General features: G+C 34.7%; 2 protein-coding genes and 1 pseudogene across 4 annotated transcripts; 1 reads left to right on the top strand and 2 right to left on the bottom strand.

Moving 5' to 3' along the window:
* Positions 1-2,456: 2,456 nt before the first annotated feature.
* LOC111284240 (chitinase 2 pseudogene) lies at positions 2,457-3,550 on the bottom strand (annotated as a pseudogene).
* A 6,029-nt stretch (positions 3,551-9,579) lies between these two features.
* Positions 9,580-15,963, top strand: LOC111286159 (kinesin-like protein KIN-5D). 2 transcript variants are annotated; one of them, XM_022875981.2, is made up of 23 exons: positions 9,580-9,781; positions 10,251-10,446; positions 10,546-10,675; positions 10,762-10,917; positions 11,012-11,488; positions 11,700-11,797; positions 11,887-12,043; positions 12,204-12,273; positions 12,377-12,453; positions 12,557-12,610; positions 12,698-12,778; positions 12,857-12,968; positions 13,212-13,298; positions 13,388-13,563; positions 13,645-13,806; positions 13,888-13,995; positions 14,083-14,241; positions 14,324-14,407; positions 14,520-14,725; positions 14,841-14,942; positions 15,018-15,127; positions 15,227-15,378; positions 15,503-15,963. In XM_022875981.2, the coding sequence occupies exons 2-23, from the start codon at positions 10,271-10,273 to the stop codon at positions 15,725-15,727; spliced, it is 3,159 nt and encodes a 1,052-aa protein (XP_022731716.1). In that variant the 5' UTR covers positions 9,580-9,781; positions 10,251-10,270; the 3' UTR covers positions 15,728-15,963. The 2 variants fall into 2 exon arrangements, with proteins under 2 accessions (XP_022731716.1, XP_089617977.1); XM_089761851.1 differs by lacking the exon at positions 9,580-9,781 and having other exon boundaries at positions 10,237-10,446.
* Positions 15,964-16,229: 266 nt separating this feature from the next.
* LOC111286158 (uncharacterized) lies at positions 16,230-21,739 on the bottom strand. Of its 2 annotated transcripts, XM_089761850.1 has the most exons (4): positions 21,397-21,536; positions 20,927-21,261; positions 17,013-20,783; positions 16,230-16,529 (listed from the first exon to the last, which is right to left on the bottom strand). In XM_089761850.1, exon 3 carries the CDS (start codon positions 20,772-20,774, stop codon positions 17,025-17,027), a length of 3,750 nt encoding a protein of 1,249 aa, XP_089617976.1. In that variant the 5' UTR covers positions 20,775-20,783; positions 20,927-21,261; positions 21,397-21,536; the 3' UTR covers positions 16,230-16,529; positions 17,013-17,024. The 2 variants fall into 2 exon arrangements, with proteins under 2 accessions (XP_089617976.1, XP_022731714.1); XM_022875979.2 differs by having other exon boundaries at positions 17,013-21,261; positions 21,397-21,739.
* Between the last annotated feature and the right edge of the window lie 273 nt (positions 21,740-22,012).

Below are 22,012 nucleotides of genomic sequence, written 5' to 3'. Positions count from 1 at the left end.
TGACTAGGTTGTATTTTCTATCACACCTTTTTTTTCCTTGTTTCCTATAGGTTTTCCAATTGATCAGTCCAATAACCCAGATGGTGAATTTGCTTATTATGGATCTGGACATGTCAACCTTGTAAAACCTACCAATCCTGGTCTCGTATATGACACTGTTAAAGGGGACAACATAAGATTTTTGTGCAGCTATCAACCCTTGGCAGCATATGTTTTTAATTACCACCGAAATGACACGATGTTCACGTTTCTTTATATGATTGTAAAGATAGTCCTACTAGCTATTTAACTTTGTTCCTCTCCATCCTTCTTCTAAACATGGGAGGAAGCTGAGGATTGTGCTTGAAATTCAATTATATGAAGTTCCAAACCGTGAGTCTGCTTGGCTTGCAAATGTATGAGCAAAAAGCATACAATTGCTAAAACTTGGCAACATCAAGTGCTGCAAGTGATTTATATGGTAAAGAAGCCAGCCAAGTGCAGATCTTTGAAATACATTGCGTTTAGCCTATTCCATTATATTTTTTTTCTACTGGAGGAACAGTATCATCTGAAATGGTAATACATTACTCTTAATTCATGCTATATATGCGGTTAGCAGAAATAACCTATAAGCTGCATTGGCTATCAATGGAAAAACATTTAAGTCACTAGAAATGCAATCTGAGATTCAATTTCCCTGTATTATTAAATTTCTTTGACCAGCCTGCAATATTATTGTGGATGTTCAAGATGGGGCATTGTCATTAAGCCGATTGTTGATTAGTATTTACTCAATTAAATATTTTCAAATGCAAATTGAACGAAGTTTGGGTCATCAATGTGTTAGAAAATAGAAATTACCGTGATTATTATAACGAAAATAGTAGTAAATTGGACCCTTGAGGCTATTGCTGAACTTCTTTTATGTCCAACAGGGACACTGGAAATATATGCAGCTCATATAATACACAAATACTTTATACAATTTAATCATGCAGCTAGTAGATTCTGAGATTTCTCCTCATATTGCAAACTGTTTGTGTTTTGATTCATCAGCACATCATCTAAAGATGCCACCAAGGTTTCTTTCAACTCATTTCAGGCTTCAAAAAATCCATCAGCTGGTCTTAGGCCTCCACCACCATGACTCTGAAAGCTAGCCAATAATTGAACTCCCCCATAATTGACAGCTTGCTCATTGAAGTTTCATATAAATTGAGAAACACTGAGCTTATCATATGCGTAGAATTGGAAGTTAACATAGTCAATTATATGTCCATATTTCCTCCATGATGCTAAATAATGGCTTTTAACTGGTTAAGGAGCAATTGAAGCAAACGAGATAGTTCCACTTTTTTTCAGACTCGTTATGATCTGTCCAATTCATTCTGCAAATATTTCAGGATTAGTGCTGAAATGCTCATATTCAATGTCAATTCCTTCAATATGGTACTGGTAGTCCTTCATATTTATCAATGTCATTAATGTGACAAATCCGACTTAACTAGTTTGTTTTTTCTATCACACCTCTTTTTTTCTTGTTTCCTATGCTTTTCCAATTGATCCGTCCAATAATCCAGATGGTGAATTTGCTAATTATAGATCTGGACCTGTCAACCTTGTAAAACCTCTCAATCCTGGGCTTCTGTATGACACTGTTAAAGGGGACAACATAAGATTTTTGTGCAGCTATCAACCTTTGGCAGCATATGTTTTTAATTAGCACCGAAATGACATGATGTTCATGTTTCTTTATATGATTGTAATGATAGTCCAACTAGCTATTTAACTTTGTTCCTCTCCATCCTACGTCTAAACATGAAAGGAAGCCGAGAATTGTGCTTAAAATCCAATCATATGAAGTTATAAACCGTAAGCCTTCTTGTCTGGCAAATGTATAAGCAAAAAGCATACAATTGCTAAAACTTGGCAACATCAAGTGCTGCAAATGATTTATATGGTGAAGAACCCAGCCTAGTGCAGTCCTTTGAAATACATTGCATTTAGCCTATTCCATTATTTTTTTTTTTCTACTGGAGGAACAGTATCATCTGAAATGGTAATAAGTTACTCTTAATTCATGCTATATATGCGGTTAGCAGAAATAACCTATAAGTTGCATTGGCTATAAATGGAAAAACATTTAAGTCACTAGAAATGCAATCTGAGATTCAATTTCCCTGTATTATAAAATTTCTTTGACCAGCCTGTAATATTATTGTGCATGTTCAAGACGGGGCATTGTCATTAAGCCGATTGTTGATTAGTATTTACTCAATTAAATATTTGCAAATGCAGTTTAAACGAAGTTCGGATCATCAATGTGCTAGAAAATAGAAATCGCCATGATTATTCTAACGAAAATAGTAGTAAATTGGACCCTTGTGACTATTGCTGAACTTCTTTTTATGTCCGACAGGGATACTGGAAATATATGTAGCTCATATAATACACAAATGACTGATACAATTTGATCATGCAGCAAATAGATTCTGAGATTTCTTCTCATATTGAAAACTGTTTGTTTTTGATTCATCAGCACACCATCTAAAGATGCCACCAAGGTTTCCTTGGTCTTTCAACTCATTGCAGGCTTCAAAAAACCCATCAGCTGGTTTTAGGCCTCTGCCACCATGACTCTGAAAACTAGCCAATAATTGACCTCCCCCATAGTTAAAAGCTTGCTCAGTGAAGTTTCGTATAAATTGGGAAACACTGAGCCTATCATATGCGTAGAATTGGAAGTTTACATAGTCAATTATATGTCCATATTTCCTTCATAATGCTAAATAATGGCTTTTAACTGGTTCATCATCAATGGGAGCAATTGAAGCAAATAGGATAGTTCCATTTTTTTTCAGACTCGTTATGAGCTGTCCAATATATTCTGCAAATATTTCAGGACTAGTGCTGAATTGCGCATAATCAATGTCAATTCCATCGATATGGTACTGCTTGATCATATCAACAAGTGAAGAAGCAGCATTTGAACCCAAGACACACTGGACTTAGGTGTGAAAAAGGCTTTATCTTCGCCTACACTATCACCCCCCAAAGAATATGACAGCAATCTTGACATTTGAGTTCCTATCCCTTATTGAGGCAATTTGACCTGGAACCAGATTGTTGGTTTCCCAAACTACGTTGAACTATCCATTAATTGGTGATGGATGATTGTCATAAATATAGTCAATTGCTAAGGCCAGAATGAAATGAAATTCAACACTCGAGTTTATTGGCACATCAGAGAACTTGATTGAGTCAGATTGTGCACCAATATAACCCCGGAAAAGTTTGGAATTTGCAGCTACAGGAGAAACAATTGAAACAAATGATTTAGCTTACATGATAAAAAATGAAAAGAAGAAATCCTTTCTGCAGTGACTTCTCCTAAAAGTTTATATATTAAAGTGACAAAGAAGACTATATATTCTTCGATTCATTTCATCTGTCAAATTATTAACTAACTCCAAATAACTACTATAATGAAAATATTTTCCTAGAAAATGAATCCGCTGCAAAGGCTGTTTTGACTAGTGCTTCGGTTACCACTCAAATTCGGGGGCATGGTTAATTTTTTTTCACCTATAACTACGGGGCTCACAATCTGAAAGTAAACAATAGATACAAAAGCCTAATCACCATTGTATTTAAGAAATATCAGAAAAAAGAAGGTAGCAAAAAGAATATTGTTGGAGAACTCTATTTCCAGACTTTGTTTTGTTGTACAAACTAACTCAATTTTTCATACTTCAACTGTGCCAATTTACATGAAAGCTGAAACATTTTGAGGTGGAAACGCCATGAAAAAATATAAATAAGTTTCTTATGCCAGAGTTCTTGTCCTAGCACATTAATGTCAACTGTTCCTTTGTTTTTAATACAATAAAGATAAAATCATTTCTAGAAATTGGATAAAATCATGAAATGAATGCAAACAAATAAGAGCAAGATGGGTGTGAGACTTGTTTGATTTTTCATGATCAATGAAGAAAATTAGATGTCAACATGCAGTTAGATACTAAAAAATTTTCAAAGATGATTAAAGTAATGTTCTTAGGACTGAGTTTGAGCTGCTCAAAAAGGATTAGTTCATGATATCTATGGCTTCGCTCTTTTTGTCAGATTAAGAAACTGCAAAAGGTTTTTGCTCCTCTTGGACAAGATAAGAATCTTTTGTTCCTAATGTTCCAAGAAGCTTGGTACTGATCCCATAGCTTTATTCCTCTGCCGGCCAATATACAATCATTTTTTAAACCAATTGACAAAAAGTTCTTTTAGCAATTTGCTTCCAAAATGGTGGTAATATCTATATCATTTAGCAATTTGATCATTTGAAAGTGAAATTTCTTGATCTTGTTTCTTTTATCGGGAAAATTAATTAAAACTTTTGTGTTTTAAGATTGATTAATCACTAAATAATATTTCATACTATTTTAAAGGCAAAAACTAAAAAAAAAAAAAAAAAAAACCCAAACCAAACATATCAACAGTTGAGCTATGATAATTTTTTTTTTTTGACATGTCTTAACTTCAGTTTTTCTTGCATTGAACTACCAATAAAGACAATGCCTTGATCTTCATTTTTTTCAATCTTTTATTTTATTTTGTTTCATTAACTTATGATTTTTTTTTATCATTTCTTATTACTTTATAATTATTTTATGCGTTCAACTACAAATATGGCCGTCCAAATTATTTATATGTAATTTGCACATGAATTATCTTCAATTTAAGATTTATTTTGATGAACGATAAAATTTAATCCGATAAAATTAAAATTAATAATAATAATAATTAAATAAATAATTTACATTAAATAAATTTTATTAAAATTGATATTTGAATTCAATTGATAATATAATAAACTGAATTATACTACATAAAAAATGCAATAAAAAATACAATAGAATCCAAACCTAACTTTGGGTAATCCATATGGCTATTCATAAGGCTAGTTGAGAGTTATACCTTGCCTAATCGAAGACGACCCTTGGCTAACATAGCTCCAAGCGGAAAGCTCCAAATATAAATAACCAAGGAGCCGAATACAAGCATTATGGAAAATCCAAAATCAATAAAATCTCGCAACCCATCCCCTGTTTGTTAGTAGTAGATTGTGTAGATGAGATCAAGAATCCTAAACCATTGGAGCAGGCCATGTCAAAAGATCAAGTCAATAGAATCACAAAATATGTCATCAGACTTTTGGGAAGTATCAAGAAATTTTGCCAATTGTGATTAAATCAAGTCATGATAAAATTCCTTGAGACCAAAGATTATTCTACTTCTTCCTCTTATAGATTTGTGGGTTTTGCAACTGATCAGAGGACAGTCTCGATTTGCTCAATTGTGTAGTGATCATGGGCTACCATTAGAAAAATTGTTGTAATTCAAGAGAACAATTTTGCCTTGCAATTTAGAAAAGAAAACAATTCAAATGAAACAAAAAACTAAATCATCTATGAAGGCTGGAGTATTTCCAAATCAACAGCCTTTGAACATGAAAACGTTGTAAGTCATACATTTCTTCACCAAAACAAATTAAAATAATATTCCTGAGGATTGGTGATGCAGGTCGTTTTAACATGTGCTGCCATGATTAACTTGCTGTGCTGTCCGAAAAGCTGTGGACTGAGTTGATTTCTTAGAACTCACCATGGGACCATTTCTTTTTTCCCTTCCAAGCAATTACAAATTATGCTTCATTTGAAGTCAGTTTCTCTCATAAACCCAAAAAAAAAAAAAAAAAAAAAAACACTGACCCTTACTTTTTTTTTTTTTTTTTTTGGCATTTATATCTTTCTTTCGTTTACTTTCTTTAGTTGTACAAATTTAAAGTTATGTTCTTCCCACATGACTTGATCTTTTTCACTGATCAACATGTCATTGAACCGTACAGCCCTGGCCAACCTAAATGACCTTTAGTCAGTGTGGTTTGAGCTAATCTGACCCACGAATTCCAGCGTTAATGGACCCAGCTCAACCATTTACACGTGCTGTCGAATTATTTAGGGTGTGCGACATGAATCTTTCATTGGAAACCCTATGCTTAATTGCTTTCCTTAATTACATTTCTTGGATGAAGTAGCTTGACAATTCTTAATAAACGTTTACTTGGTCTTAGTGCTTTGCTTTGCTCATAGTATCCTTTGTCACTTGAATGACAAATACTTGGCGGACTCGAAGATTCCATTTCGAACAAATACACATCTCCATTGGTATACTCAAATATATATGTTATCCAAAACCTTGTCAGATTGCAAACTCGTTATGCTTAAACCTGGATAAGTTTTCTCATGTTTTACTTGGATCAGATTGAGTCACTCAGCAGTTTTTTTAACCAATAAATCCCCATGCGCCCATCAAAAACTATTTAAATTTTACATACAAATGAGACATCGGTATAAATGCTATCAATCCTGAGACATAGGTGTATAAATGATCCAAATTAATGGATTATATATATATATCCATAAAAAATTATTAGTTCCATGAGAAAAATCAAAACCCCAACATGATCAGGCTGCATCTCACCAAACTGACAGCCTAATTTTATCATGATGTGGCTAGTGTTTCAAATTATGATTTATAGCTGCAATATCATCCGGCGAGAAAAAAAAATCACCCAGGAAAATATATATGTTGGAAAATGGAATAACAGTAGTGCATATATATATATATATGCGTGTTTATATATTTACAGTGGAAACCGGAAAGAATCAAGTTCTCTTTCAAAAGAAAATTTTAAGAGAGGGTAAGGGTTAGTTATGAAGAAGTGTAAAAAGAATTGAAGTAAAGCATACGCAGCAAATACATAGAGTATGTTCCAAGTAAACAGCTGTTCCACCACAAAGAATGACAGGTAACATCCCTTGCTGCTGCTGCAACATTTCTCTACTTTTGCAGGAGAAAAAAAGCACATGCATGAATTTGTCGTATTCCTTTCACCCCAGAGCCATGTGAGATACGGTTACCCTGTCCAAAGTTTTGCAGTAGTTAAAATTTTAAAATGAAGTTAAATGACCTTAATTTAATTCTTTTATATATATATATATATATATATATTGCTATCAAGTTATTGGACAATCGTTTTTGAAGATTAGGTGAGCTAGCTACACTTGTTAACACGGAATTGACCCTTAATATTCTTGCACATGCATGGATCTGATTCCTGAAGGAGTCAAAGTATTGTGTTATATTCAGCAAATTAACTATTTTCAACTGAAGTTATCTCAATTGATTTATGTAATCAAGATGATATGCAATAAAAATTCAAATTTTAGCATATACAATTTCGTTTTTTTATTTCTCATGTGCCAATCTCTTTTGTATAAAAAATAATTAATTATTTTTGATAAATTATTATGAATATTTTTGCGTCAAAATGTAGATTAATGAAAATTTTAAGTTAGAATACAAATTAATGATCGAAATTGTGTAAAAGTGACATCTTGAAGGGTAATTTTAATTTTTTTTATCCTTCTAAGTAGGCATTAGAGTAGAAAAATTATTTTCAAATGAAGAGTTGGAAAAGGAAATAGAAGAAAGCAGGGGGCATGTGCCTCCTCGCATCACTCTTTATCAAGTGGGGCTCTTTGCCACCACAAACAAACCCCACTTTGTCTTCCTTTTTCCCATTATCATCATCATCACCATTTTTCTTTTATTTTTTTTTCATTTTTTGGGTTTATTTTTTCTCTTTCTGCCCTAACTTTTTTTGACATTTTACCTAAATTAACACCTCCTCATTTACTAACAATTTTATTTTCACAATTAAATATTGTCGGTTGTCTCATAATTAAAGCAAATAAATTAAGTGGAATTAATTAATTTTAATTAAATATGCTTGTTTAAGATTAAATTGTTTGCAAGTGTCCATTAACTTGCATTCTAACCATTTACCTTTCCAAGCAAGTGTCCTAATCCTTTTTTAACGTGTGTTTGGTACATTTATTCTTTCAATTTGAAGAATTTTCTTTTTCTTTCCTTTTCAAACCATTAAATTGTCTATTTCATATCAGGTAAGTACAAGTATATGTATATCCATATGTTTTGCCTAAATTCAATTATCCATTTGACACTGATTTATATTATGAATGATATAAATTCATATTATATAAGATAAACTGTTTGATTAGTTATCAAGATTTTACGATTTTTTTAATTTAAAAATTATGATTTGATCATTAATATTTTAAATTTTTATTTTTTAGTCACTCACTTGCTTTCCTTGCGTGCATACAAAATTTTGATTTAAAAATTTTATGAGCATTGCCATGTCATACACACAAAATTAGTTATTAAAATCCAAATTGTTCCCCATTATAAAAACAAAAAATAAATTATCATGATAAATTAATTTGGCAAAAATCTTGTAATGGGCTATTATTTTTAGTGGCTCCCAACTATCTTTTAAAAGATTTTTAATCTACTTTTATTTATTTAATTTTTCAAAAACATTTTAAGTTTAAATTTTTTGGAATTCTATTTAAAAAAAAAAAAGTTTTTTGGAATTCATAATTTTCAAAAATCTAATCATTATTTAGTTAATACTCAATTGACTTAACTACTGCTCTCAGTTTTCCTCATTAACAGGAAACTTGCAATCAGTTCTCGCAATCTTAATCACACAATTTTTTTTTAATTAATTAACTATTTAACTTCCTCTTAAATTTTAAAAACACTCTCAATTCTCAAATTTTAAAAAGGGACTAATCTCGTAATATTTGAGAAAGTGAGAGGTAATTTTACTAAAGCTTCGTTTAGATAGATAGTGTGATTAAAAATAATAATAAAAAATATTATAGTTATAATTAAAAAAATTATTATAATTATGATTAAAAAAAATTTTAATAAAAAATTTATATCAATTTGATTTTACTTGAATTGACGTTACGATAAATTTAATTATATCGTATCTCGATGTAGTGAAATTCAAACGAAAATTAAGTTTTGATATCTATTTCCGATGGCTCTAAAGACTTTTTTTTTCTCTAGACATTTTATTTTTTTTCAAAAATTTTAAATGAAATTATTTAATTATTTTAATTTTGAAGTTTTTAGATATACACTTATAATAAATTATATAATTTATTCAAAATACATATTTGATAAAGTTAGATAACTTATCAAAAATATATATCTGAAAATTTTTTAAAAAATTACATTTAAATTTTAAAAAATAAATAAATTGAAAAAATATTTTACAAAAACTTTTAAATTTTCATATATGTGAATCCGAAAATTTATAAAAGCTTTCGAATATATAAATTTAAAAATTTTAAGAGCTTCAGGATTTATAAATTGAGCAAGTGCAAGAGTTGTTAAAAGATAAAGAAAGAATAATTAAATAATTTATTTAAAAATAATTTTAAACAATGAAAAGTAAAAAAAAGAAGGTGAATAAAATCTCTCATCCGTTTTTTCTCAATTTTTCAAAATGCCTTTATTATTCCTTTTGGCCTTTTGTTTTCCATTTATAACGGTCGGATATTACGATGTACGGACCTCTTTAACGCCGTTAACCTAAACTTCCCCCAACCTCGTCGCCGTCCCTTAGCTGTTAAATACATACTAAACGCCGTCAAAATCCTTAAACCAAAAGCTCCAGCCACCAGGCTCCCTCTCTTCTTTCTCAAGCTCTCTCTTGTTTATTTTAAAAAGAGGATTAAAAAATCGTTGCCATATGGATTTCATTAACTCTCTCTCTACACTCTAAAACTCTCAGCTTCTTCTTCTTCTTCTAAAATCGTTGCCATTTGAACTTCCTTTCAATTCGTCGGCATTTTTATTCACTGTAAGTTTTCAGTTAAGATTTTTCGTCGCCGATTCCTTTTCTTTTTTATTTTTCCCACAAAAAAACTCTAAATCGGTTTATTTCGATCCGAATCTAAACAAATTTCAATCACATTTTTCTGTTTGATTATTAATTTTCTTTTTTTTTTTTTTTTACTCTGAAGAGGTAAACTTTTTTTTTCCCCAAATCTAACGTATAAAGTTAACATTTTTGTTGTTCTTTTTTATCCAAAATTTCTTTCTATATTTTTCAAAATGTTGATCTCGTTGTGTAATTGAATAACTGATTCATCAGTGTCGAGTTAACTCACTGAGTTTAAGCTTTTCTTCAGTCACCGAGTGTGCTAAAACGTTTTTAGATTCATTAAAGAAACGTACATGTATTTAAATCTTGATATAATACTACGTCATTTTCACTGACTCGGAGTTGGCTCAGTGTAGTTTACATTACACACTGCTTTGAATCGCAGAATTGTTGGAGCTCTCTGCAATGGAATCTTCACAGCAGCAAAGAAGAGGAGGAGGAGGATTGGTATCGCTATCTCCATCGCAAACGCCACGTTCAAGCGATAAATCGGTGCGAGATCTGCGATCAGGTGATTCCAATTCAAGTTCCAAACATGATAAAGATAAAGGCGTTAACGTTCAGGTTATTTTACGTTGCAGGTCAGGCTTTTCTTCTTTTCAATTAATTGCTTTTCAATTAATTATTCAATTAATTGAATAAGATTAACCAATTTTGATCGTTTTGTTTGTTTGTTATAGGCCGTTGAGTGAAGATGAATCGAGAATAAATACACCGGTGGTGATATCGTGTAATGAAAGTAGAAGAGAAGTTTGTGCCGTACAGAATATTGCTAATAAGCAAATTGATAGGACCTTTCTTTTTGACAAGGTTTCAATTTTATTATTTCAAAAGGTAGAGAAGGATTTGATATTTTGAGTGACGATTTATAATGTTGGAGTGTTGTTTTTTCTTAGGTATTTGGTCCATCGTCTCAGCAAAAGGATTTGTTTGATCTAGCTGTGTCTCCAATTGTGAATGAAGTTCTTGAGGGTTATAATTGCACTATCTTTGCATATGGTCAGACGGGAACTGGAAAGACATACACAATGGAGGGAGGGTCAAGGAAAAAGGTTCACTTTTTCTTTTCTGTTGTATCCAAATTTATGTGTGAATTTCATGGTGCTTTGCTTGCTTTAATTCTAAGTGAACTTTTGGTTTATGCAGAACGGGGATTTTCCAAGTGATGCAGGTGTTATACCGAGAGCTGTTAAACAAATTTTTGATATATTAGAAGCTCAGAGTGCTGAATATAGTATGAAAGTTACGTTTCTAGAGCTTTACAATGAGGAAATAACAGATCTTTTGGCACCTGAGGAAACTACGAAATTCGTTGATGATAAATCTAAGAAACCCATTGCTCTTATGGAAGATGGAAAAGGGGGTGTTTTTGTCAGAGGACTGGAAGAAGAGATAGTAACAACTGCTAATGAGATTTACAAAATCTTGGAAAAAGGTTCTGCTAAAAGGCGTACGGCTGAGACTCTACTTAACAAACAAAGTAGTCGTTCTCATTCTATATTTTCAATTACAATCCACATTAAGGAGTGCACTCCGGAGGGGGAAGAAATGATTAAATGTGGAAAGCTTAATCTTGTTGACCTTGCTGGTTCCGAGAATATTTCACGTTCTGGTGCAAGAGAGGTATTGCATCACCACCCTGAGCGTATAATTTTCTTTAGCAAATGTGTGGAAAGACTGAAGAGTGGATATCCATGCTATGAGTCTTATGCAACAGTCAAATGAAAAAGATATTAATGTTGCACTCTCTTCAAAGAATGTGATGTGGTGTTGTCTATATTAGGATATTTGAACCTTTTTTAAGTGTTGATCCCAAGTAAATTGACTCTTACAGGGCAGAGCAAGGGAAGCTGGAGAGATTAATAAAAGCTTGCTCACTCTTGGTCGTGTCATCAATGCACTCGTTGAGCACTCAGGTCATGTTCCATATAGGTATGAATTCTCAATAGTTGAAAATTTCTCATTAGCAACTTGTTTATGTTTGGGATACAATTTATATAGTATACATTTGCAAATGGCAGGGATAGCAAATTAACAAGACTGTTGAGGGATTCCTTGGGAGGGAAAACAAAAACATGTATAATTGCCACAATATCACCATCTATCCATTGTCTGGAAGAAACACTCAGCACTCTAGATTATGCACACCGTGCTAAGAATATCAAGAACAAACCAGAGGTCAGTGGATTAGTCATCAGGATCACCTTTTGAGCTTTTTGTTGCTATATAAACTCACATTATAAAGCTGAATTCTGTCCCATTTCTCTTGTATACAAAATTGAATTCTTTAATTCTCCTTGCAACATGCTGAAATAATTGAAATTTGTTACTATTACAGATTAACCAGAAGATGATGAAATCTGCTTTAATAAAAGATTTATATTCTGAAATTGATAGGCTGAAGCAAGGTAGTAGACTATTCCCTAAATTTTTTGCCAAGAAAACTTAATTATCTTGTGGATTGGTTCTTATATATGATACTTTTTGTTTCTCTTTTGTATGATTAACCAGAGGTGTACGCTGCAAGAGAAAAAAATGGAATTTATATTCCACGAGATCGTTATCTCAATGAAGAAGCAGAGAAGAAGGTTGGATTCTAACCATATGATTGAATGGTAGAATTGTTTGTCCCAAGTTTCATGGTGGATTGAATTTATCTGGATTAATAATAAATATTAACTTTTACCTCAGGCTATGTCAGAAAAAATAGAGCGCATGGAACTTGAGTCAGAATCTAAGGAAAAGGTACATTTCATCAAAATCAATCCTTTAGTTCTTTATGATTTAGGATTTAGAGGTTAAGCTAATTATTCTTTCTTTACTTTTGTGCAGCAAATTACCGAGCTTCAGGAACTGTACAATTCACAGCAGCTGTTGACTGAAGATTTAAGTGAGAAGCTTGAAAAGACAGAGGTATTACAGTTTTCGATGGTCAGTTCTTTTCTTGTATTATGCTTGTGACAAAACTGAACCCTCTCTTTCTTTTTTCAGACAAAACTGGAGGAAACTGAAAATGCTTTGTTTGATCTTGAAGATAAACATAGACAAGCAAACGCAACTATTAAAGAGAAGGAATTTTTAATATCTAATCTCCTTAAATCTGGTTAGTGGAAAGTTGCTTGGGCACACTTTTCTGCTCTGGGCTTTTTTCTTTTCCTTTTTCATTTTCTTCATTTAATGGTTGTTTATACAAGGTAAGGTCTTCATGAGATATACATGCACATTTCTGATAATAAATAATGTATATAATATGTTTCTGGTTTTATCTTTCTCTAGTTTGAACTCATGCCTGTTTATGTAATATGTTTCAGATATTAAATATGCTGATTTCCCCAATTTTTTTCAGAGAAAGCACTTGTGGAGCATGCTTTTGAACTCCGAGCAGAGCTTGAAAACGCTGCATCAGATGTCTCAGATTTGTTTGCCAAGATTGGTAGGTATCCTTCAAAGCACACTTTGTTTTTAGCATGGCTTGTTGTTTAAAAGTAATGGTTTCTTGGTTGAATGCTGTTTCGTTTTCAGAAAGGAAGGATAAAATTGAGGATGGGAACAGAGCCCTTATCCAAAAGTTCCAGTCCCAGTTGACCCAGCAGCTTGAAATCTTGCATAAGACTGTAGCAACTTCTGTGACACAACAAGAGCGGCAACTGAAAGATATGGAGGAAGATATGCAGTCCTTTGTATCAACAAAGTCAGAGGTATGGTTTCAATATCACATTTGAACTTATTCTGGGACTTGATCAATAGTCTCTAATAGCTTATCCTTTGTGTAACTGAAGGCTACTGAAGAACTCCGAGGAAGGTTAGGGAAGTTGAAGAACACTTATGATTCAGGTATCAAAGCTTTGGACAATATAGCCACAAAGCTAGATGGAAATTCCAAGTCGACTTTTGGTGATCTAAATTCTGAAGTTTCTAAGCACTCACATGACCTGGAAGATGTAAGCACTATTGGGATAGCTAGTTTTTCAAGTGAACCTTCTTTTTCTACTTCTGCTTATGAAGTTATCTATATGATTCAGCTCTTCAAAGGAATTGCTTCTGAGGCCGATGCATTACTTAATGACCTTCAAAGTAGTCTTTACAAGCAAGAGGAGAAGCTAATTGCATTTGCACAACAACAGCGTGAGGTTTGTAATTTATATTTTTGTTTCTTGGCTAACCTTTAATTTAAAGGTGTTTGGTATTAGGCTTACTTCGTTCTGTTTCATATTCAGGTACATTCCAGGGCAGTAGACAATGCAAGGTCAATTTCTAAAATAACAGTGAATTTCTTTGAGACTTTAGACATGCATGCATCCAAACTGACCAAAATTGTGGAAGAAGCACAAACAGTAAATGGCAACAAATTGTCTGAATTTGAAAAGAAGTTTGAGGTGATTATTGTTCTTTATTCAGATAGATGTGCTTAAATTAAGCCTGTTACAGTTAAATTTAGACATTCTATTACATATGTAGGAATGTGCTGCTAATGAAGAGAAGCAATTGCTACAAAAAGTGGCAGAGCTGCTTGCAGGTTCAAGTGCTAGGAAGAAAAAACTGGTACCTATATATAGTGCTATAGAATTTTGACATTCTTACGGGCTGTGTGTTCTTAATCTGTGCTTGATAACTTTTTTGAGGGGAATAAATCCCTGCATTTTTCTTCCTTTAGGTCCAAATGGCAGTCCATGATCTCCGGGAGAATGCATCCAACAAAACCAGTGAACTACAGAAAGAAATGAATACCATGCAAGAGTCCACTTCTGTTGTTAAAACGGAATGGAATGTTCACATGGAAAACACAGAATCCCACTATCTTAAAGATACTTCTGCTGTAGAAAGCGGAAAGAAAGACATGGAAGGGGTTCTTCAAAACTGGTACAGAGTTGTTGTCGTGATGATGGTGCATTTAGTACATTTTTCCCTGCCATCAGGTTAATGCTATAATGGTCTTTTTAGTATGCACTGAACATTCTACAAAATTCATTTGCAGTTTGAAGAAAGCAAAAATGAGTGCTCAGCAGTGGAGGAATGCTCAAGAATCCCTTCTCAGCCTAGAAAAGAGAAATGTTGATTCTGTGGATTCCATTGTTAGGTATGGTACTTCCTCAAAGTATTCTAGAAAATTTCAGATCTAGATCACTGATCTTCTTTCTCTTTAATTAATTAGGGGTGGGATGGAAACCAATCAGATCCTCCGTGATCAATTTTCTTCTTCTGTATCCACTGCTCTTGAAGATGTAGACACTGCAAACAACAGTTGCCTAACATCCATTAATCGTAAGTATCTAGATTCGAAAAAATAAATGAACATCAGATATGCAGTTGTGGATTATCTTACAAAAAATTTCAATAAACTGATCGATGAAACACTGACAGACTCATTACAACTTGACCATGATGCTTGTGGAAACACAAACTCCATGATCGTTCCTTGTTGCGAGGATTTGAGGGAACTGAAGGGTGACCACTACCACAAGATTGTCGAAATTACAGAGAACGCAGGGAAATGTCTCGAGGAGGAATACATGGTAAGACTGTAAAAACATGTCTTTTTTTTTTTTCTTGTCTCATTAATTTTGCATATGGTTACAGAAAATGTTGAATGCCTGAGATTGTAACAAAATAGTAACCCTCTTTCCTCCAAACTCACAGGTAGACAAGCCGTCTTGTTCGACTCCGAGGAAGAGGTCATTCAACCTTCCGAGTGTGTCATCCATTGAGGAACTGAAAACACCACCATTTGAGGAATTATTGAAGTTGTTTTGGGAAACAAAATCCACAAAACTAGCGAATGGAGATGTAAAACACATTTTGGCGGCATATGAAGCAGCACAAGCTTTGAAAGACTCCAGAGTTCCTCTCACTGCTATTAACTAAAAGTGAAAGTGAGGAAGGGAAACAGATAACTATATATAACTATATATATATATATATATATATATATGAATATAATGGTAAGAAGAAAAGGGTGTGTACAGAATCAGAATACGTAGGGCCGAACATCAACCCTCTCGCTCCTGTCTTGTATTCATTCGTTAATTGTTTGTTGAAAGAATTCCACTGGATGCACGAAACTCTCAAACATATACTGAAACAGATTTTTCTTTCCTTTTCGTCGTACCTCTCTGTAGTCGTTCAAATTGGGGGGGCTAATTTCTATTCCTTCAAATCCTCTCTCTCTCTCTCTCTCGTGGATTTTAATATATACATATATATATACTCTATAATTTTAGTATAATTAATTATATAGTGTTGATTTTGTACCAAGGCATAAGCAGAAAATACTGTTTCCGAGAAGCTCTACAAATTTTATATGGATCCAACATACCGATCTTAGAAGATTATGTAAAATGGCTGCTATGGCAGAGAAATGCTCAAGTAAATGAACGTAAGCACGTACGTAATCGTTGAATTCTTATGCACAGATAGGGTTGCAATGCATCATATGGCACATTACAAGAGCCGAATTTGCATGTTTTATCAGCTCAGTGAACATATCAACTATATATTTCAAATTATCAAAAAAAGAAATCAAAAAATATTTAAGGGATGCAGAATCACCAAGTATCCACCTGTACTAGACACATTCTTGTGCCTCAGAAGATCACTTTCTAATCTACATTTTGTGCTAGAATCACTATACATGTAACCTTCCAACTTATGTAACACACTCCTTGACCTGCAAAAAAATCAGTGTTTTACTTCGTCAGAAACCACTCGGGTCAGTGGCAAGCACAACAAGTATAAACATCTTCAACTCTTTTCTTCAAGTTAGACCACAAAACCATAAAATAAATTAACATAAAATAATCCTTCACTCTGCTATTAACCATGGTGAACCGCACAACTTCTAGATTTCAACAATTTCATACTGCTGTTTTCTCAACAAAACAGGCATTACATGCATCCATTCTTCATCAACCAAAAACCCATAATAGAAGTGTCATAACAGAGGACCTTATTGAAACAAGGCTAATAGCCTTCTAAGTGTCAACTAAATTCATAATTACACATATTCATAATAAATATACCAAAACCGCATTGGTGAAAATGGTATGAAAAAGTTATTACCCTCCAAAGAATTATCTGGTTAAAGAAATTTATAAACTCGGCAACAGCTAAAACAAAAGTCTGAACACCATAAAATTTCACAGAAAACTACCTGAAATATTGATCATAATAAGCTTGCACTCAGGAGTCCAACTTGTCTTTCTCTCCCAAAAGTTTCATCATCAAAATCGTCATTAGTGGAATTTTCTTGACATATCAATTTGCTCTCTTGCACAGGATTTAGGTCAAGAGGCTCCCATGTCATTGGATGATCCTGCTGAGTGTTACCCTGCTCAGATCCATGACTGGTGTCAGCATTATCCTCCGTATTTTGTCTATCACAGCACTCTGTCGAAGGTTCAACATTAAGATCAGAGCCCAAATCAAGTCCCGATTGATCCCCAGTCCCATGAAAAGCCACAGTTACAGCTCCTTGATCAGATGGCTCAGTAGTATCTTTTTTCTGTCTCTTCCATTTCTTAGTAGATGAAGTACCATCATCCTCAAAATCTTCTTCTTCTCTTTCTCTATGCAAATAAACCCACAATTTCCTCTCTCCATCAAATTGTACACAAGGATCACGTTCATAATGCAAACGGTCTAAGGCCCCACTAACAACCTGATTAACTTGTGTATCAGAAACATCTTCAACAATGTACTGAGAGTCTCTTATCAAAGTACAAACATCTGCACGGGTGCCTATACTTCCGGGCAATCTCGCAGCGGCATCTCTTACAAGACAAAGAATAGTAACATGTGGTGGCCGATCACGTTTCAGCATAAAATGTTCTCTAGCCTTTGAAGTTGGCTTACCTCCACACCTTCTCAAAGGAGCAACTATTGACTTTTTGCCATCAGCAGCTGTGTAAGAGAAGGCCCTGTCAGGAATAGAATACCTAAGAAGCTCCTCCCTACGGAAATAAGCTCTAACTTCTTCAGAACTTGGGCTAATAGTACTTAGGCTTTTCTGAGCTCTTAGGTCTCTGAACCTTTCTTTCTCACCTAAATTGACTTGCATCAATTCAAGAGGTGGTGCAGGAAGACTCCCTATTAGTTGGAGAGTCTCTTGACCATTTTTTAGCCAATTTGCAAATGAATCAACCAACTTCACAAGCATTTTGTGAGGAAGACCCCAGGCTTCAGGAGATGTCACCTCCTCCATAGTCTCATGATCGTTTGAGCTACGTGTGATAGGACCAACCCAAGACCAACCTTTTATGGACTTTTCATAAGCAACAAGTGCCTTCCAACCTTTAGCTCCCAAAGGTGCTGTTTTTGATGAGAAAATTTTCAGAACTCCCCGAACTAAATCTTGAAGTGGCTCTTGTGTCTCAAGGATACATGGATCTCCAGGATTCACTGTCACACGATTAACAATCTCATGAACAGTAAGAGAAGGAACACTTCCTGTTTGCACAGGATGGTCTGAATTATTGGTAACTGTGTTGTCACAAGAAAGAACCCTGTTCACACCACCTTCCTGCATTCCCTTCTGATCGTCTCTAGGTTTGCCAACCTCTAAGGAATCTTCCGGAAGTGGAGTAATCATTGCCGTGCGAACTGCAGAAAGAAGATGTATAATTGAGAATGAGAAACCAGTATGAACTGTAGGGGTAATCAAAGTAAATGGCTTTTTCTGTGGTTTGGTTTCCATCTCCATATCTGTGGGCCCCACTTCCGCACCGTGTGGTTCAGAAGCTTCCATATCTGAGGCAGGAGCATCAATTTCCACTTTCCGTTTTCCCTTTTTCTTCAAGAAAGGGGAAACATCAGTTTGCTGCTGAAGGTGAGACTGCAGGTCACCATCTTCACCACTTCTATTGACGTCTGCCACATATTCCTTCCCTTTCCTCTTCTTTGTCACCGCATTGCACCCTAGCAATGAAGCTTCAGATTTTTCATGACAATCATATGCATCAATGCTCTGGACTTTCTTCCCAGTTCTACCCAGGTTATGCTCATCTGCCAATGATACTGTCACAGGTGAAGCATCCTCCTCATCAACAAGATAACTATGCAGATAATTTGACTGAGAAATAGAATGATCATAGTCAAGTTGACCTTTCTGCCTTTTCTCAGTAGGGTAGGCCCTGGATGAGGACATGTGTAACCTGTCACCAGTACCAGTTTCCCCTCGTAACTGAACATTCTTTCCCAACTTGCAAGCTTGTTTCCTATCAACCTCATCCAAAACTCTAGAAGCAGAGTTATGCAAGGGACTGCTTTCAAGCATCTTACCCTTCTGTTTTCGTTTCAAATGGTAGCTTTCTACACCTGGCACATGGACATTTTCCCCAAAGCTCTTTTTGGAGAAGCGAGTGATTCCATCAAGAGGCAGTCCATCATCCATAGTATCTTTCTTCAAAGATTTGGTCTTTCTAGAATATAGGCCAGACTTCAATGACGACAACTGATAACCTTCTGTGACAACAATGGGGTATGCCAACTTGCTTCTCATTAGAGGTTTGCTATCCTCATCATCATCATCGAATTGCTCAGATGAGTCAGATTCTGTTTCTTCATTTTTAATAAATGCTCTACTACGTTTTGAAACGGTCTTCACTGGAACTCCATTTTGCACATAGTTCCCTCTGATCTTCTCCTGTGATGGTTTCATTTTACTATCAGAATGCAAGAATCGATCATTCATCAGTGGTGAGGTAGCTTTATAAGATTTAAAACTAACATCAGGAGACTCTCGCCCTGTTTTCCATTTCTTGCTCCTGATATTCCAATTATCAGATCTAACTGATGAATCCACAGAGACATCTTCTATTCGATTCTTATTTTGCCAAAACATTTCAGCACGTTCAGATAATTCAACTTGAATCCCTTTCAATGGCAGTGGTGGAGTTCGTCCTTTCACAGACTTTATCTGATCTCCAACTGCAAATTGCTGATGGTTTTCAGAATAGTTGGCCTGTTTCACAAAATCATATGATGTTCTCATATTAGGTGGCTTTGAAGTATACACTTTTGCCTCAGACAACTGATTCACATTCCTGTTCCTACCATAGGCCTGCAAATCATGCTTTGAAGACAAAGGCAAAGCCATGAAACTATCACCAGCTAATTCCTCCCCTCTTAAAAGGTCATACTTCTTCCCTGCTCTCAATGAACCAGATTTGCCCCTGATGCCATCATGCACAGCATGTCGATCTTGTTGAATACCCATTCCAAACATTGGGTCTTCAGCATCATCATCTAACCTCATCTGATCCCTTGCCCTGAGTACTGCCCCAGCCCCCACATATTTCTGTCGAGGAAGAGTTCCTGGCAAACCATATGGCTCATAATTCATATCCAAACCAGGGTAAATGTGGCTGCCAAAGTCTTTTGCAGAAGGAAATTTTGACCCACCTGTCTTCAATATACCTTTCGGATTCTGCTTCCTGTATTTTGCTGTTTCCAAAGCCATCAGCTGTCCTCGTGAAATGACTTCTAAATTCTGATCAGCTCCATAGCCAGAGTAGCGACCCTTTTTCTGAGAAGCTTTCCAGTCCTTAACTCTTTTGCTCCACAATCCATCACCCAAATCCTCTCTTTCGAAGGATTCAGAATCCTCATCTTCCAATTTCTCATACATCAAACTTTTTTGACTTCTCATAATATTCAAAACACGAAGCCGCTCCTCTATACTGTATCCCCTACAATTACGCCAAGCATCCCTTATTTGACAAAGATTGACAACCATATTATTCTGATGCTTCCTCAAATGATGGTAATGCTGCCGCTTCTGAAAGAAACTCAATCCCTCCCGATAAAGTGCAACCCTCGGCTCGCACAACCCTCCTTTCAACATATCAAACAACTTCTCAATAGGACTCCCAAAATGAAAATTATTACCCTTAAGAAGATCATTCAAAGTCCGCATAAATGTATCCTGATCCATATCAGGTAAAAACTTAGTAAGGCTAAACCTCTCTTCATCACTTAAACACTCATTCCACACATCAAGAGACAAAATATCTTCCAATCCCGGAAGATCATATAACTCGAAAGGAACAGAACAAGTCAAGTTCCCACCTTGGCAAAATTCAGCCCCGGTTTCACCTAATTCCAATAAGTCAAAGTCATCCGAACCTGCTCCTGAATCAGCATCATCAAATTCATCATCATCATCAGAATCAACGGCTGAGCTTCGACGTCGAAGCTCATCCTCATCACTTGACACAGTCGTCTCTTTACTACCAGGCGACAACTCCGAATCAAACCGTGAAACTTTGAAGTTATTCTTCTCAATCGCCATCATAACATAAAACACCAAACAAAAAAAATAAATAATTTCTAATCCTCAATTCTACCAAATTTTTCAAAAAATTATTTTCACCATTTCCGAATAGAGCCAGTTCATCAAAACCCTAACAGAAACAAATAAACAAAAGAAATTCTCAAATTTTGAAATTAAAAACAGAATAAAAAACAAATACAACAAAATAAATCAGAACGAAATTAAATTGAAGAAATAAAACGAAGTTAAGAAGAAAAATATATACCTCATTTAAAAAGCAAACGAAGAAATAGAGAGAGTCGAGAAATTGAAGATTTCAAGATTTCTTCTTCTGTTTTTTTTTTTCTTTTAATCGAAGGAAAAAAAATGAGAATTTGGTTAAATCTGGGAACCCTAAAAGGAGTTAAATAAAAAGGACGAAGGGGATGAGGGGGAAGAGGGTGAAGAAGACGGTGGTGACGTGGAAGGATGGGAGCCGTCGGATGGAGATTGGAGGGGAAAAGACGAAAAAGGGCAGGGAGCGGAGGTATAGGAAAGAGAGAAAGAAAGTTAAGGGTTTGGTGAAAGAGGGGAGAGGCAAGAGAGAAAGAAAGGGGGCGACTCGACTCAGTGAGTTTGAGTCGTGTGAAAGAGAAAAAGAGAAAGGAAGACAGAAAGAGAGTACCGCCCATGATTTAGGAAGTTTCCGGCCGTTGGATCTGTCCCTGTTTACGAGCTATTGCCTCTTCGACGTCGTTTCATTTTTTTTTTTTACATTTTCATTTTGAGGTTACCCTTTTCGAGTTGCTATAAGGTTTTTTATAGACGAACGTGGATGAAGTCCAGTCTAGCTGGAACTGTATCGGTGGTTAACTAAACGGTTATTATATTTTAAAAAATCC

The sequence above is a fragment of the Durio zibethinus genome, chromosome 6 (assembly GCF_047325235.1).
Source record: "Durio zibethinus cultivar Kanyao isolate XHJ-2024 chromosome 6, ASM4732523v1, whole genome shotgun sequence".
NCBI lineage: Eukaryota > Viridiplantae > Streptophyta > Magnoliopsida > Malvales > Malvaceae > Durio > Durio zibethinus.
This window is presented reverse-complemented; position numbering and strand designations above follow the sequence as displayed.

Bases quoted from the DNA above. Each gene is read 5' to 3' on its own strand.
- LOC111286159 (XM_022875981.2), top strand. From the start codon at position 10,271: ATGGAATCTTCACAGCAGCAAAGAAGAGGAGGAGGAGGATTGGTATCG. The intron at 14,726-14,840 runs GTACAGAGTTGT...ATTCATTTGCAG, and splicing joins GAAGGGGTTCTTCAAAACTG to TTTGAAGAAAGCAAAAATGA. The intron at 15,128-15,226 runs GTAAGTATCTAG...AAACACTGACAG, and splicing joins TTGCCTAACATCCATTAATC to ACTCATTACAACTTGACCAT.
- LOC111286158 (XM_022875979.2), bottom strand. From the start codon at position 21,152: ATGATGGCGATTGAGAAGAATAACTTCAAAGTTTCACGGTTTGATTCG.